This window comes from Colius striatus, chromosome 11 (genome assembly GCF_028858725.1).
Source record: "Colius striatus isolate bColStr4 chromosome 11, bColStr4.1.hap1, whole genome shotgun sequence".
NCBI classification, from domain to species: Eukaryota; Metazoa; Chordata; class Aves; order Coliiformes; family Coliidae; genus Colius; species Colius striatus.
Window position 1 is genome coordinate 27,225,989 of NC_084769.1, and position 17,646 is coordinate 27,243,634.

The window sequence follows — 17,646 nt, forward strand, 5'->3', positions numbered from 1 at the left end:
GCTGTTGTTGTTGCCAAGAGTTGGCAGGAAAGTTCTCATTATTTTTTTCATCAAGTTCAGGTAGTTGCAATCACCAATATAACTGATTGGAACTTTTCCTGTGGAAATAGATCTAGGTAAGGCTTTGTATATATTAAAGCTTTTGGTTTAAAAACTTTACTTTGCTTAAAATTGCTAACTGGAAGTAGTTACTTTTGTTGCCTAAAAGTAAATTCAGTTTATTAATTAACATTGATGAAGGACAAATTTGTGATTGGATCAACAGCATTGTTGAATGAAAGGGAAAAGGTCTATCATATAGGGTGAAAGTGCTCATTTTGTGCAACTTTTAGTTTTGGTGACAATCTACTGTATGTTTGTTCTCTGGAAATTAGCACACTGAAAGTCAACTGTTTGGCATGACTTTAGTGATGACTTACCTACAAGTTCTGTGCTAACTGCCTTTTAATATCTTCATGAATGCATGTAACCTTTTTTTGATTCATACTTGTCCCAAACGAATTTTAATCCTTAGGTTCCTGTAAGTACTTTTTTTATTATCTAGGACTCTTGCGTCCCACAAATTCAAGAATGCAATTTGTTCTGTAGAGTCACACCTTGAATTGTAAGATTTGTCTTAAATAAGTGGATGTTTTTGTGGACACATTTCAAAATGGCTCTTGTTAACATTTTAGCAGTTAACTTTTTTGTCTATTTGAAATAGATATGTATAGATATGTATAATCTATGGGATGATTCTGAGTGGCAATGCATCTTGTTACATATCCGAGAGGAGACAGCCATTTATGTTACTCTTGGGCAAAGTTCAGACAACTAATATATGTAGTTAAAAAAAAAAAAAGCAAATGAAAGAATGAAATTTTCCCTCAGAGGGTTATGACATGAAGAAGACTTGCTAAGTTCTGCCCAAGCCAAGTATGATGCATTTGCAAAGTTTTGGTTGACATGCTTTGCAATGATGCCAGGGCATAAACACAGCTGTTTTGGCAAGACGGTATGCAATGTAGGTTAGGACTGTGGTGAATTTTTGTTTACGCAATATAATATATACATATCAACTGTCTACAGATCCTTGGGAGGGAGGGATTCAGTTTTGTTGAAGAAACAATACCTGACAGCAGGATTTTATTTTTGTCTGTCTCTAAGCAGGGTGTAATGAACAATAAACTGTATTAGAAACAGTGACAATAACTCCTCCCCTCATTTTCCTAGCTTGGTTTGGAGTGTATTCAAACACATAAGGAAGATGAGAGATATATCAAGGAAACTCTTTCCATGCTTACTAATGCCTTGGAGGTTTGAGTGCCCTTCGGAAGTGTGTGGCTGTGAAGATAGCTAGTACGGGAGTGAGTCAGGGCAGGATTTCCCCCAAACACCCACTCCTGAGGTGGCCAGTTACAGTCCTGAAGGTCATTTACCAGCATCAATATTGGCTGAAGGGATGGGGAAGGAGTGCTTCTGCACACTCATGGAGCTGCACTGTGCTGTGGACACAGACAGGATTCTGTCTCCCTGCCAAGGACAAGAGGTGGAGGATATTTAGATGTGAAGAAATTTTTCTTAAGCTTAAATAGTGAACCCTTTCTGTGCTCCTCTACATTTGGACAAAATAAGGATTTACCTTTTTGAGGCAGCCTTCATCTCCTAAAGGAACAGAAGCCTCTTGATTTATTGTGCAAGAGTAATGCATACCACTTACTAATGGTGAACCGTCTTAGGGCTACATAGATGATGAGGGGACTGGAACGTCTCTCTTATGAGGAAAGGCTGTTTAGCCTGGAGAAGACTTGAGAGGGGGTCTTGTCAGTGCTAAAGGGTGGGTGTTGAGAGGAGGAGGTGAGTCTTTTTTTCTGTAGTGCCCAGTGGCAGGACAAGGGGTAACAGATACAAGCTGGAACGCAAAAAGTTCCAGTTGAACGTAAGACAGAACTTCTCTCCTGTGAGAGTGAGGAAGCCCTGGCAAAGGTTGTGGAGCCTTCTTCTCTGGAGGTTTTCAAACCTGCCTGGACATGTTCCTGAGTGATCAAGGGGAACCTACTTTGGCAGGGCCTAGATGATCTCTAGAAGTCCCTTCCAACCTCTACCATTCTGTGATTCTGAGAAAAGTTCAGGACAATTAATTCTTAAAACCCTTGTAACTGGGAAAATGCACCCTTATGGCTGCAATATAGCTTCTTTAGCCAAATACTAATTTGGACTTAAAACTGTTAATATCCCAAGTTTGCATTTTTAAGTTCATCAGAAGTGGAGATGAAGATTTAATTGTTTGTCAATTTTGAAATTAGGCAGTCAGCTCATTAGAGAGAAGGTTGGGGAGATGGTTGGATTGGGGGTTTTGTGCATGTAGACTTGCATGTGAACCATTAGGATTTTTTCTGGAGCATACAAACAACAAAACAAATTCAATGTTTTGAACTAAACAAAGGCCTCCCAGTTGAGACTGTAGGCTTATTCTTTTCATTGTTTGAACAGTTGTCTGAGAACTGCTGTCTTAATTAGGCTGTGTTTCACATAGTGGTTAAGTAATGGGATTGATTTTCATGTAGTTTTAGGCTTCCTGGTTGGAATTTGCATGTCTCAGTACATTACCTTCATTTTTCTTTATTGCTTTTTCTTCATATTCAAATGACGGGCCAAGACTGCTGAATGGAAAAGAAAGCAGTGTAAAGGTAGTCAAAGATGTTTCTACATAGTTATTTTAGTCTTTTGCCAAAGAGGAACTGAGGACTCTCAGTGTTGTTACAGGATGTGATTTCCAAGTCTTTTTGCATAATGAATGTAAGAAGAGGGGAGCCCTGTGTTGTGAGGAAGTTGAGAAGTATGGCTGATTACCTGGTGAAATAATATTTTGCTTTGAGGAGATACGATTTGATCCCCCATTCATTATAGGCTGTTGGACTGGAGAAAAGAAACCCAACAAAAACCACAAACTGCTGCCTGTGCGCTGTATTATAGCTTGGATATTCTGAAGCATAGGAGCATATTCCAGTTGGACTGACAAAATATTGAACTCCTCTTCCCAATAGATCCAGAGTACAGAAGGGGATCTACCACACATTCCAACTTCTCACCAGCTGGCAGTGACCAAGTCAAGGAAAGGTGAGTAGACAGCTGTTTGCTGTGTCTTTCCCTTTGTGAAGTGCTGAATCAGATATTTAAAACTTCTCAAGTTTCTTTTCTCTTTAGAAATAAAAAAGGTCTGGATTTCTTTTTCAGGCAAATCACAGACATTACTGCAAAGTGGCAACCAAATTATAGGCAAAACAGCAGTCCTATAACCTCACTGGCTGTTTTCACTTTTGTACAATTGATGATAGCTTAGAGAGACTGAAATGTTAATTCAGATGTGTGGGGTTTTTTTTCCCCTGACAGATCCTGTAATTTAAGATACCCATTTAAACTAAAATTATCTTGTTTGAAACCTAAATTGCATGATATGTGCAGCTTTATCCTATGCACTACTGCTCTGTCTACAAAGAAGACTAGTGTCTCTGCACCCACATGGAAACTGTAGTTCCTCATATGGGAGACGCTCTGCACTAGCTTTCATGGCTCATTTTGTTTGTGCTTTTATCTCAAATTCTTATTTATGTATTTTATGGCTTGGGAGAGGGACAAAGCTGGTCTTTAAGTTCATTTTGTGATTGTTACTTTGCACAACAGCCCAAAGTTGGCAAGTGAAATTCCTTCTCTAGATGTTACATGTAATTAAAGAAGAAACAGAGCTTGTTGCATTTAGTGAGATGCTTAGTGGTGATGCAATTTCTTGTTGAAACATGACAGGCATCTCTAGCTACTAAAGAGAGGCAGAAAAATCTGTCTTAAGAAACAGAGGTCACTTTTTTTTTGCCTTTTCACAAATGAACTGACAGTCTTCTGAACTGTCAGATGAATTTCATTAACACAGTTGAGAATGCTCTGAACTAAGTGACGAAGTTTAATGTCTGGATATTAGGGATAGCATGTACTACTAGTTTAGCAATGTTTTGCACAATGTAGCATTGCAGTTGTTAATCTTTGTTACAAACAGAAGCCACCAAGAAGCACTGCCAGAAACTACATCTCTTAACTGTTCTCAGCATTTCTTCCTTGACTGTATTTTAAAGTCCATGGTTATATGCTTTACATGATTACATGTAAAAAAAAAATAATCTCGCTTGTTTGCCTGGCTTTAGCAGATTCAGAAAGACCTTTTCAGAGAAAGACAACTTAGAGAACCAAGAGGTGCAGTCAGAGAGGAGATAAATAATTTTTTTTTCGTCTTCTGAAGTGTGGATTTTTTGTTTTCTGTTCCCGGTAGCTATTTTACCATTTTGTTCCTCCAAACAAGGATAAAACAGATGATCCTGTGTGTATCTGCTGAAAGGTACTGGCAGTTCAAGAAATGGGACTTCAGTGTGGCAGAAGTGGAGTGTGAGGGCTCATTTTTCTCAACTGGTATATGCCACCCATTTCTGAATACATTTGACATCGATTAGCTATGACACTTTTTTATCATGCAAATATTATCTAGGGTTTTCTGCGTCTTCTCTAACAAGGATATCAACGCTGATGACAAGCCTGCATTTTTGCTAAAAGTTAGTCTGAGACCAACATTTTATTTCATCTGAAAGATCTGAAAAAAATTAGGATACTTTTTTCTATATGAATTTCAGTCAAATTGCCAAGAGGGGATGCGTTTAGTGGAGAACTTATCTAAAACATTAAAAAACAACAGTCACATTTTGGCAACTTGTCCAACATGAGACAACATAGAGGCCTGTTTTCTCAGACAGCAGGTGCTCAACAAGTCTATAGTCATCAAAACTTAATGGCTAGTTACTAAAAATACAGGCCACTGTGTTTGAATGTGAAATTATGTTCTCACGACCAGTCTCTTGACGTGGGATCAGCATGAATTCAAGCACTGGTCTTCTGTTACAATATGATTTCAGTCAATGGTCCTCAAACAGACCAACCTCTTTCAGTGGTGTTGACTCTACTGTACATAAGCACCATAAATAAAAAAATTTGTTCCAGATGAATAGTTCCCCTTGAAGGAATAAATTTGTACTGTTTTTTTTCATGTAGGGCTACTTCTGTGTCATCTAGCAGGGTTAGTGTTGTTTGGTACTGACTGTTATAAACCTTGCAGCGTCATTTTGCATTTACACAAAGGGCTGTGGATGCTTTCTCTGACATTTACAACAGTTTGTAAGGCATTTTAAGAGAGCCTATAATAAGATGTAAAGTATCTAAATTAAAATAAAAATCTCTTTCCTACTGAAATCATCTGGAGACTTAAGATATGCTTGAACAACACTAAGTCTGTTGCTGCTTAGACTCACCATTAAAGCTAGTTTCTCATTTCAGATTAGCTTTGTTTATAAGTAGTAAGCTTATATTTTCAAAGTGCCTTGCAAATGGTTGTTTTCTCTGGTATTGTCTTTGGTAAACATTTTAAATGGGATACAAACAACTCTGTATCATATTGACTAGCTTGATGAACTTTGAAGGTTATCTTCCAAAGGGTAATTTATCCCTTATGCCCAAAACCAGCATTTTGTTCTTTGTTGTTGCAAACCTCAGATGTAGAAGTCTTTGTGCATGTGGGGTTTTTTTAGGAACACAGTGAAGAAAAATTAAAAGCTTCAGTTGCTTTGCACTGTAAACATACAGTGCTGCTAAATGTCCACTATAAAAAACCCCTTATGGTGAAGTTGTCTGGAAGGAGGGTTTGTTAGTTGGAAAACAAAATTCTTCCTGAAATATTTACACAGCAGCACCTTCCATTCCAAAAATGTCCAACAGATGAGACAAATATAGTTACAATGTGTGGAAAACAAAGTATTCTTGAGACATTGGAATTTGTGAGTGGTTGCTGACATCAGTGGCTCTGTGAAATTTTGAATTGCCACAAACCTGTTTCTTCTAAGGCATCAGACATTCACAGTCAAAAACAGTGGTTAATTTTAAAATTTAGTTCTTGAAAGTGAAGAAAGCACATCATCAGCATTTCCTGCCCTTAATGTATTATTGTATTTATAGCTCTCTGTGGGTGCAGCTCTGCAGGAGATTGGAGATGCGGGAGTGAGAACAAAACATTTGGAACAGATTTAGTGTTTGTGAGAGTCTGTGCTTATCTGTCCAGAAGCTAGGAAATCCCCAGGGATTCTGAAGGGTTTCTGCAGCAGGGCTCCCTACTGGGCTGGTTTTGACAGTGCTGGGGTGCAGGAAGCAATCAATATGGAAAAAAGGGGTAGCAGATATTTAATTCTGTAATGGAATACTTTATAGCTAGGTTGTGATTGTTAATTTATTAATAATCTTGTGAAGTAGAAAGCTCATCAGAGCTTTACCAATGCTGCAGGTACCAGAAACATAGATATTGCTAAATTTTCATGGGCAGTTTCCTTGTATTTCTACTCCTCTTCCATGTGAGCAACTGAGTGATGCAAAGAGACTAGTACCTGATAGGACTGTTTGGGTTGTTGAGACTGACAGTCCACTGGTAGTTAGTTATTTTACAATAGATGAATTATTTGATAGTGATTCTCAGATAAATATGTGCTCTCATGTTTTGTAAGCAGCACACTTCTTTCTTCATCATCTGTTTTGTTTTAGAACTTTGTCAGCTTATTTGGTATATTTCTGAATACCCGCATTTCTCTGGCATGTATTCAGTGTGTAAATATATTCTAATTTTTTTGTACCATTTAAAACAATAATCCAAGGGACACTGTTTAACTGGGAAGTGAGTTTGATTGTTCCTTCTGGTTTTGTTCGTCTTGGCTGGTTCCTTTTCCCGCACTTCATTATGCTGCCCCTGGCTGCCCTCTGCTAGTTAGAAGAGTCCTCTATGTAGTGTTGATAATAGCTTTGGGCTACAGGATTGAGATTGTGTCTGACCTTTTTGCAGAAGGTAAAATTGCCTCAGTGGGGGTCTGCAGGGCAAGGAATGATCCCAGGCTAGCTCCTACAACCTAGTCTTTGGTACTGAGTTTTCTGCATTCAAGGTGAAGAGGGCGGAGCTGTATCTCATTACAACCTCCTTCTGTTAAGACTCTCTGTTGCCAGGAGTCATTTTAATCAAGATCTGAATGTAACTCTTTAGCTTTTTTTTTTTTTCTTATGCTTTCCTCTTGTCTGCTTGACTCTGAGAGACATCCAAGTGCCATAGAGTACATCTGGATCAGTAGTCGACAAAGAGTGTGGCTACCATTATATATCAGTATATCCCAGCGTACTAGTTGGAATTTCCAGTCCTTCCAGAGCCAAACCTTGTCATTTCACTAATGAAGCAGTAGAGATTTCTGTTCTTTAAAATGTTTTTACTGCATTTACATGATAGTGGTATAGTGGGAAACTCAGAAATTGCAAAAGGCAAGGGTAAGGTGTAGTAGAAGACTACTCATATTTAGAAAAAAAGGTCTCATTTGCTTTGAAACATTAAAAAAAAAAATCCTAGCAGCTCTACAACACAGAAAGCAAGCCATAATGGTATTAAGGAGATGTCTCCTTCAAACTAAGACAGTTTGAATCTGTTCATGCTGTGCTAGTCTCATGCCATGGATGAAGACAATGAGGCAGGTATCAGTGCCTCTGCTCTAGACTGATCACTTGACTAGCAATATCTGTCATGTAAGGCTGTGAGAGCATGCTATAGAAAATGATCTAAACCACTGATTATTAGTTAAGCATTGTTTCTCCAAGGAGACCAAGAATTGGAGGAGACGTATATACGTGTGTGTGTGTTTGTACTCTTTTTTTTTTTTTTTCAGTAGCTGAAAAGGAAATATTGACTGAGAAGGAAATAGAATGGGAGGTCAATCTTTTTCTTGATCGGTTATAAACTTCATGATTGTGAAAAGATGCCAGCACATGCACTGGTGAATTGCTTTACCTCAATTAGCTGGAATGTCTCCCCTGTGGCTAAGGCTTTCATCAGTAGTGTTTTTTTGTCCTTTTATATTAAGATCAAAAGAGACAGGGAAGAAGACAAGGTAGATGACTATTCTTCTTGGAGGAGGTGGCAGCTTCTCCCCAACCTCCACTGAGGCAACCTGTTCATGGCATGCTCTTTCAACTGTAGTAATTGTATTGAGCAGTTGGTATGAGCTAGTCTGTTTCTCAGGAAAGTAATTTCCATTGTCTTTACTGGGAGCTGGGTGGGGATGTCTGTCTTGAGGTAGAAAAGTTGTTTATCATGGCAGGATATTGTGGCTACCATGATAACAGAACAGCAGCACAATTTGAAAGGCACTCCCTAAAAGCAGTGTTAAATCACTAATACAGAAGTTTAATGGGCAGTTTGCCTCTCCTGGTGTTCACAAACTTAAGGGCCTGTGCAGGCTTTTTATTTCTGCATTAGTGAAATGTTCATCAAAATTAATGCTAAAATAAATCAGTTGTGAATATCCAACAGCTTCAAAACAGTTTTCATAATGCATTCCAATGCATTGAGCTGTGAACTGGGATTAATTATATGATGACAATTAGTGGTTGAAGGAATGCTGGGCAAAATTCTATCTTGAACTTCTGAGGAGACAGCAGCAAACTCTTACTCCAGGTTGAGAAGGAGGAAGTGTCAGGGATCTTGGGGCTACAGGCTGCTGAGGTCTCATCCCTTCTACAAGCTTTTACACTCTATTCAGAACTGGAGGTGGGATACAGTTGTTGCCCATGCTGCCATCTGGCTAAGCAAAATGTTTGTGGTGCAGTAAAGTAAACCCCACACTTGTTCAATCAGGTACAATAAATGTACAAATGCTGTACTGCAGAGCTTCCTGAGATCTTATTGAAAAGCAGTTTTGTGGGTATAGTGCTTTTACCAGAGGAAACCACTCCTGGGCAGCACTGAGGATTTTAGAGCCTCTTTAGGCTATTTTAACACTTAACCTAGTGTAAGTAGAAAGGAACAAGCAGGAGGATCTTATCTTTGTGTATAAAATGAGCACTGGGGATGTGCTTTGTCAGATTGCCAGTTGATGTGTCAGAGATGTTTTGTATTTGTCTGCTAAACCAGCAAAGGACCATTTCTAGCAGTTTGCAGAGTCTGTCACATTGCCCTCACTGCTCATGTGATGCTGTTCCTCTAGGTGTATGGGATGGTGTAGGCTGGCAGGGGACAAGGGATCTTCATTATCCCTGTAATCAGGAGAGATGGTGAATCTGTACGTGTCAATACAGAAGTACCTCTTCCACTGCCTACATGGGATTAACCAATGATTCAATTTTGTGGAAGGCAGACTCCAGCAGTGTGGGGTTTTTTCCACAGCATAGGGGAGAAGAATGTAAAAGATGGTTCCTCTTCTATCGCTACTTGAAGTTTCACAAGCAGGGCTTTGCATGAGAAGAGATTTTACTTGAAACAAACAAGTTGTTTGTATTGTTCAAAGGGGAACTTGAAAAGGAATTGTGTTATCCACTTAAAATTACTTTGATGTAAAAGGAAAGTGTGTGTTGAATGTCAATGGTCTTGAAAGATTGTGATTTGTAAAGTAATTACAGTGGCTTTTGCTTGTTTTAAACAGATCAGCTCTTACGGACTGCAAGTCAGCACTCCGACAGCAGTGGCTTTGCTGAGGACTCCTCCACAGATTGTTCTTCATTTAATCAACTTCAGGTAAGGTTCCCATACTGTGGTTGAAGTATATGCTGCTAAGTTTGGGCCAGCAGGGGCCTGGGGAGGGCAAGGGGAATATGAGTGTTTGACTACTGTCATGATTGACAGTCTAGATCCTATAAAACTTCTCATTTGCAGAGTTGGACCTGCTGAGTCCCTTACAGAAATGTTACAATTTGAAAGCCTTTCTGGTAGGATAATCTGCATATGCTTGGGCCTGGAATAAGCTTTAATTTCAATATGTCCTCTTTGCTGTTTCTGTTTTATCTTATCTGACTGACTGAGGCTCAAGAATCATAGCTCATTCCTCTTATGACTTCAGTGGATAGAGATTAAGGTTGTGGAAGATTATAGCTTTTGTACAAATTATTCCATTTCGTGTATCATTAGTGCCTTCTCACTCTTTCTTTTCTTTTTCCTCATATTTTTCTTTTTATTAGCAACTGACACAGGGTTATGATTTCATGCTAACTTTACTGTGAAGGTATACTAATTTTTAGTTGATCTGTAGCTCCCACACTCTTACTTGTTCCAGTTCCTTTGATCTCGGTCCCAGAACTTGCCGTGATACTGACCAGACACTACACGTCTTAGGGGAGGCTTTTGTTCCAGCATGGTGTTTAGGTGGCTACCCAATGCACACATTTATGCAGCATTGTACTTGATATTTAAAAGAGGTGTTCTCTTGCCTCTGCTGAAACATTCACACAGTAATAGCCATGATTTGATTGGCCTGTCAGTGAGCCAGAGAGAAGTCTTGAGCTGGATTCTGGCCTCACAGCCATTGGTTAGCTATCTGGGACCTAAACCACAGTCCGCAGGTATACAAAGATGGGATTCTGGGTATCACCAGTAATTTCATTTCTATGGCTTACATATGCTGAAATTTTCTTTCTTTTTTGGTATATGTTTTTTCCTTGTGGCACACCAAACATTTTAAAAGTTGTTTGTTGCTTACTAGGAAGAGATTCCCACCCTCCCTATCCATCAACATTGCTTTTCCATTTTGGTGCTAGTATTTTGTGCTTTCCAGCGTAGTAGTTATTCAACTGAGTACCAAAATGAAAGCCAAGACAGTGCTAGTCTTTGTGTCTCCCTTAAGCAACAACTTACACTTTCCAAGAGCAAGGGCGTGAATAAAGGACATTATGAGCCTGAGTAATGAGCATAATAGTCCAAGGTACTGGTTCTGCTCTCTACTAAACTGGAACTACACTGAAGTTGATAGACATGTTGGAAGGTTGCTTAGATTACAGTTGCTCACTCCTGATCTTTATATTGGTTGCAACATGATTAAAAGTGTGTTGCAGCCAAGTGCCCCTTCACTGGAAGACTGAAGGAATTTTTTGTGTTATCTGTAAGGAGATGAGATTTTTCTACTTCCTATTACGCTGTTTTGAAAAGATACATTGAGACTGCACAAGATTTGTGCTATGGAGTTGCTAGACTCTCTTTTGCCACCTTCATTGCTTTATTCAGACCAAGTGCTGAGCTGAATTCAGAAATTATGGGCGAATGGTGAGTAAGGGGAAATGAGAACTTGGCAGCTAGTGAAGACAACCTGTGAAAAAAAAATGAAGGGGAATCAAAGGGGTGTATATTGTTTCTTAATAGTATGGTAAGTTAGTGCCATCTACTGTTAAATAATTGACTCTAGCAGCTATAGCATTTCTCTGAAACTTGGGAGAGAACTCAAAAACTGGAATCATATTACCTTTCATCCTTGAAATCCAAAGTAAAGATTTCTAGGGGAGGTTTTGACATTGAGATGGGATATTCTGCAAGGAAGTTCCACGTTACAAAAGAAGCTGGAAGAATTCTCTGTCCAAGTTCCTGAAGTTTTACTTGCCTGACTTGTAAGTGAACAATGTGATGGAGGATTAGAGAAGCACATACATGCAGCGTACCTAATTTCATGTAGATTTTACAGTCATGTCTTGTTTTAATACCTTCAACTTGGACAGTATCTGAACCTGTGCAGTCTTTCATAATAACTTGTGGCTGTGCCAGTGAGTCTAATTAAGTACATACTTATGAAGATGACCTTCATGGCTGAGATCTTCAAGATGATTGGAGAGGTAACTACTGCCTGACATACAGCACAAGTAATCTCTCAAGAAGGAATAGTTAATATCTAATGGTAGTGAGAGCTGCAGAATTTGGAGATGGGAAAAGCTTCCCTACATTTCTTATTCATGCATTAGCTATGGTAAACTTCCAAGACCATACTTTATACCACATATTCTTATGGGAATGTCTTGTCATCTTGTAGATGTACTAATCAGACCAGCCAAAGGAATATGTTTTGCAATCCATGGATCTCTTTTTTACCTTTCTCATAGATGATTTTTCTGTCATTTGTTATTTATTAAATTAGCAGCTCCTTCATACATGTGCACCGTTTTAAACTGTGATTTAGAATGGAAAGAGGAAGAAGTATTAGGAGAATGGAAGGAAGAATGGACATAGTACTGAATGCTGTCTTCAATAGAGATTTAGTAGCCTAATGTGAAATTCTCAGTCTCAAACAATTCTATTACTTAAACCAGGCTGAGTATATGGGCAAAGTGTTTTACCCATTCTTAGTGTTGCCCTGTGACACTAGTTTCACTATGATCTGCAGTTCTCCTCATTTCTCTATATTCACTCTCTAACACCAGCCTTCATTTCAGCACCAACTGAACCTTTATATATGGGCGATACCATGTACCACCGTCCTGCTATCCTGTTCTCATTGCTACCTAGAATACTAGCATTTTACTCTTTCTGCACTTCGCTCTGTTGACACTTCTATTCCTCTGGCAACAAAGAGTCCATTGATTTACTCTCAAATAAAATAAATATGCAAATAGTTGGCTTTAAAAAACAAAACAAAAAACCCATATTTCCTTTTGTTGCCATATTTCAATATGCTTCTAACTTACTTGATACTATACTTTCTTTATTCTCCTTCACTGTTTTTTCTTGCATGCTAACTGCAGCATTCTTTCTGCTCCCCACCACAATGCCCAATGCATATGGACTTGGGCTCTTAGCCTAACTCCTGAGAAGGCAGCAATTCAGTCTCTTGTATGTTCACCCCTTTTCTGGCTTATATCTTTCCTAGATTCAGGAGTCTTTGCAAGGCATGGGAAGCAGTGCTGACAGCTGTGACAGTGAGACAACCGTGACATCGCATAGTGAGGAACAGAAGACACCTGTAGCCAAGGAACTGCCCTGTTTCAATAAGTTTGAGGAGGAGGAAGATGATGATGAGGATGATGATGATGATGAAGAGGATATTGTCTCTCAACTAGAGAGACAAAAGGTAGGGATACCTTCTGAGAACAGAAGGAGTGAAGATAGAAAACATATTGACTATGAAACTGAGCAAAATCAAGAAGGAGAAAGCAAGTCATCTCAAATATCAGAGACAGTGCAAGGAAAGGTCAGCTCTAAAGAGGAAGACATTTCCAGTGAACAAAAAGAAATGGACCCGCTAGAGGAAGACAGTGTTTTTGAGTTTCCTCAGTACCATACTCACCATATCCTCAAGTCAATGGCATCTCTGGAAGGTGGTGGCTCCTCCCCGTCTTCAATAGACAGGGTTCACGTTGCCTTGCAAAGAGCTGAGATGAGGATCGTCAGCACATCTGATTCCAGGGCTGGCCGCACACTACTTAAGTCAAAAGATCTCCTGAGGAAGCAGAGACTGTGGTTTGCTGAATCAGGCTATCCTCTAAGACGGTCTCAGTCTCTCCCAACTGCATTGCTGAATCCAGTGAGAGTGGTGTCCTCTGTGAATGTCCAGTTAAACCCAGGAAAAGAGACACTGTGCAGTCCTCTGTCTTTCACCTACAAGTACACACGTGAGGAGGAAGATGAGAAGGTGACATCTAAGAATGACAAAAGTGAGGATGAGACGGCCACTAGCCAGCCAGTGTGCAAATCCACACTGTTCATTGCACCTTCATCCTCCAAAAAAGAAGTACCTCAGAGTGGACCCAACAGACTGCTTGAGGAACAAAGTCCTACCAGGGTACAGAGCTGCCCACTGCACACGCCGGCACACATGTCTCAGTCAACGTGCTCCCTCCACTCCCTCCCCCTCGAGTGGCAGGACAGACCGCTCTGTGAGCACGCGAGGACACTGAGCACCCACAGCGTTCCAAGTATCTCTGGCTCTTCCTTCAACACGTTCTTTGTCCCCTTCAGCTGTCCCTTCTCTCCAAGGCATGCTGGATTTTCTCACCGACCTCACGCCATCAACCCACCCTCCACTGTGGAGATGCAGCTGCGCAGAGTCCTACATGACATCAGAAACTCTCTGCAGAACCTCTCACAGGTAAGAGGAAGCCAAATTTTGTCCCTGAGCACAGGGACTTCTTATTTTACCCTTACAAAACCAGGATGTTCACGTTACTATTCCATTACATAGTGCAACAGATAGGAAAAAATGCCATTTTATGCAGATTTTATTTGCTATTGTTTTAGGGTTTCTGTTTAAAGTGGCAAATGATTATCTCTTCAGTTCTCCACTGTTTTTAAGGTGATGGTCATTAGCTTCAGATTTGAAAATACATATTGACAGTTCTTTAACCTCCTTCCTCTTTGACATATTTCCCATCCAAATGGTAGAAATGTGTTTTTCTTCATTGGAAGTCACATGGTTTCACTGATGCTGTCAGTTATGATTGATCTCTATAAGTTTCTGTGCTATTTCATGTCCATCTTTTACACTTTGAACTCCAGAACTAGCGAACATGTTCCTGACATTATCAGACATTTGTTAAGAATCAGTTTTGTCAGAGCATGTGAAATTTTATCCATCTTATCACTCAGAAGAGAAATACATGAAAATGCAAGCACATTTTTTTTTACTGGTTTCTGCCACACCTTTTGCTCTTTCCCTCCTGTTTTCCATCTGTTCCTCCTCTGCCAGTCCTGTACTGCTGTTCTCTTAGGTGGCGATTCAACTTTGGAGCCTTCAAGCTGGTGCAGGAGGCTACATGGGCAGAGCAGTTGCAGACTCTGCAGTTGTAGGGCTTCAATAATTTCTATAGGTATACTCCAGAACAAACATGTGTCTGCCTGCACCATATTGTGTGTGGCAGCCTGTAGTGGACCTTTTTTAGACCTCTCTTGTTTTGTTTATTTTGTCACTTGTCAAAAGTTAGAGGCTAGCCCAGCCTGACTTTGGTTTTATCAGCTGGCCCTGCTTCTTGGAGAGAGCTTTGGTGCTGTAACCAGCCTTGCATTGGAGATCTGCAGTCAACTGTGTTTTAAGTCAGCTGTTGCTCAGGGTAGTACATAGTATGCCTGGGAAGAAGCATTTGCAGAATCTAGCCTTTTCTGTAAAATTCCCTCATGTGTACAAATTGCAGCCTTGATTTGTGTAAGGTTACAGGGTGCTATGGCACTTTGATTGCATGTACAATGCTAACTAAAGCTACTGAAGAGGAATACTCTGTATTACATCCAGAACTCATGCTTAAGCTGGTTCAATTATTAAAGAAAAAAAAATAGGATTAATGGAGAGGATATTAGCATTTTCTAGCCCACTTGTTCTGCTTCCAGCACATTTTATTTACACTAGTTCCGTTCTGGGGTCTCGATCCTCCTCATTGCAGAGGTTTGTATGCAAATGTATTCTCTGGTACTTCTTTTTCCTGCACACATAGGATGTAGCACACAGCGTACTCAGCAGATAAAGAAAATACTGAGATATTTCAAATAGATTATTCTAATTTTAGAAAGGAATAAAGAGAAGTAGATAAATTCCTGATGGGACAGAAAAACTGGGAGAGGAAAATCAAACCATCTCCTTGATGTGATCATGTTTGAGCAAAACTCTTCTGGATGAATGGACATGCTTCAGATTTTCCATAGTGTGTCAATAATCCTTTGAATTCTTTCAAAATTATTTTGGACAGGCTGCCTGTTTCAGGTGTGAAAGGGTAAATGTTTTTGCTGCTTCTACCATTCTTTGTTGTGCCATGTCTCTACATGTAACAGGGCCTGAATTTTATCTTGTTGCTTCACATGTTGATGAAACATGCAAATAGAATTTCTTCAGCAATCTTGTTCTCATGAGAGATCATTTGCACACAGGGTTTTTTGGATGTAGTCAGTGTAGTGAGATTAAGAACCAATATCAACCAAAAAACGCCAAACTACAAACTGCACAAACCCCACAACAAATGTGACTGTGATCATGATTTGAAAATGAGACAGTTTAATTTGCTCACTTCTGGTTTTGGAGTTGTTCTTTTCATCATTGGCTAAGACAATTGAGACTACTGTGTTTTCAAGCACAAACTGTCTGGTGCAGAAAAACTCTTATTCCTACTTACTATGTCAGGCAGAATTAATTTTGTTTTTTCACTGGCAGCACGTTGGCATGACAGAGCTTTGGTGCACATGCTTCAACTAAAAGCCAGTGTTGCCATTTGGAAAGGTTTCTTTTTACTGATCCAATATTTAGACAGCAGAAATCACAGAGCCAGAAAGGTAACTGTTTTTTAACAGTGACTGCTTTTGGAGCATCTGCACATTTGGAGAAGACAACTTCATGAAGTTGGTCACTGACTTTCTGATTTCAAATCGTTTGTTTCTTTCCTAGTACCCAGTGATGAGGGGTCAGGATCTTTCAGCTGCCACTGGTTACACTACTCAGAGATCATCCATTCTACCTCTCTATGAAGTAAGTATCCCTGTTCACACAGTGCTAATTAGTCAAAATAAAATACAAAGAAACATCCTAAATGTGTCACAGATTGTGTTAACTTTGAGCAGTTCCCTATCTTTTCTCTCAATAGATAACAGATGACTCTGTGCTGCAAATAATGTTAAAAAGGATTTAATCTAAACACATGGAAATCCTTTCATGTGTTTGCTTGAATGATTTATCTAAAAACATTGTTTTCTTGAATTATTGTGAGTCCACAATGTGCAGCCTCTGCACTATACTGAAGTTGCTGAGGTTCTGTTTGAATCAAAGGGCACATGTGGGCAAATGTGGTTATAGGATCAAGATTTATTTTGATTAAATTTTTCCATGATCCAGATTTATTTTAGTGCCTTTATTTTTTTCTCCCCAGAATACTTTTCAGGAACTACAAGTGGTAAGACGAAATCTAAACTTATTCAGAACCCAAATGATGGATTTAGAATTGACCATGTTACGTCAACAGACAACAGTTTATCAGCACATGACGGAAGAGGAAAGGTAAAAGATAGTTTTAAAAAACCGTAAAATACTCTGTCACTTCAGGAAACGTATTGCTGCCCCTGAAATCAGAGCAAGGAATCTGTTAGTTTCAATTTGAACAGGAGATTGAAGCTGAGTTTTTCTCAAAAACCTGTTTATTCTGTTATTTGTACTTCTTCATTCTACAGGTTTTTTTCCTCTTTGTTTTTTCTGATCCTTAGTTCTCATCAATTGATGATTCTTTTCTTCATCCTTTTTCTAAAATGATTTTACAGCTGTAGATTTTAAGGACTTTTATCATAGGATACTTCAACACAAGATATTTATTGGAGGAGAAAAAACCTTGAAGTCGTTCAGCTTAGATTCCACCCCCTCCCCCACCTTTGTATATTTAAATAAAGTACGAACATTTTAGCATTCCAATGCTTTTCCAATTTACAGTGGCCATCAGAAGGCTACAGATGACATTCATATTTAGTCTCTGTGAGTTGCTGCAGCCGCTGATCTAGAACAATTTTCAAAACTACTTATATATTTACTTTAGTTGAATCATCTCTTGACTAACCACATTAAAAGTAAACAGTTAGACATTGGTTGGCCTTCTTAGACAATGGCATCCTGGCCAAAACGTGGTTGTGACTGTGCTTGAGAATGTAGAACCATATAGGATAAGTAATATGTGATCACTGTATTGCACTGATTTCTGTTGTTACTGGTCTTAAATTGGATTAGATACAGGTATAAGTGCCAATGCTGGAGAATATTCAGTCATACACTATGTTTAGTTTTCTCCCTGAAGTGATATATATTTTCTATTAACAGAGTGAGGCTTCTGTTCCATCCAAGTGTTCAG

The 17,646-nt window shown here is 39.2% G+C and overlaps 1 protein-coding gene across 2 annotated transcripts in view; it reads left to right on the top strand.

Moving 5' to 3' along the window:
* The window catches only part of ITPRID2 (ITPR interacting domain containing 2), a 42,026-nt gene that overhangs the window by 13,959 nt on the left and 10,421 nt on the right, over positions 1-17,646 (top strand). For both annotated transcript variants that reach the window (XM_062004762.1, XM_062004761.1), the window contains exons 10-14: positions 3,027-3,099; positions 9,513-9,604; positions 12,711-13,928; positions 16,206-16,286; positions 16,684-16,811. In XM_062004762.1, coding sequence (XP_061860746.1) covers positions 3,027-3,099; positions 9,513-9,604; positions 12,711-13,928; positions 16,206-16,286; positions 16,684-16,811 — 1,592 coding nt within the window. The remainder of the gene's footprint in view (positions 1-3,026; positions 3,100-9,512; positions 9,605-12,710; positions 13,929-16,205; positions 16,287-16,683; positions 16,812-17,646) is intronic.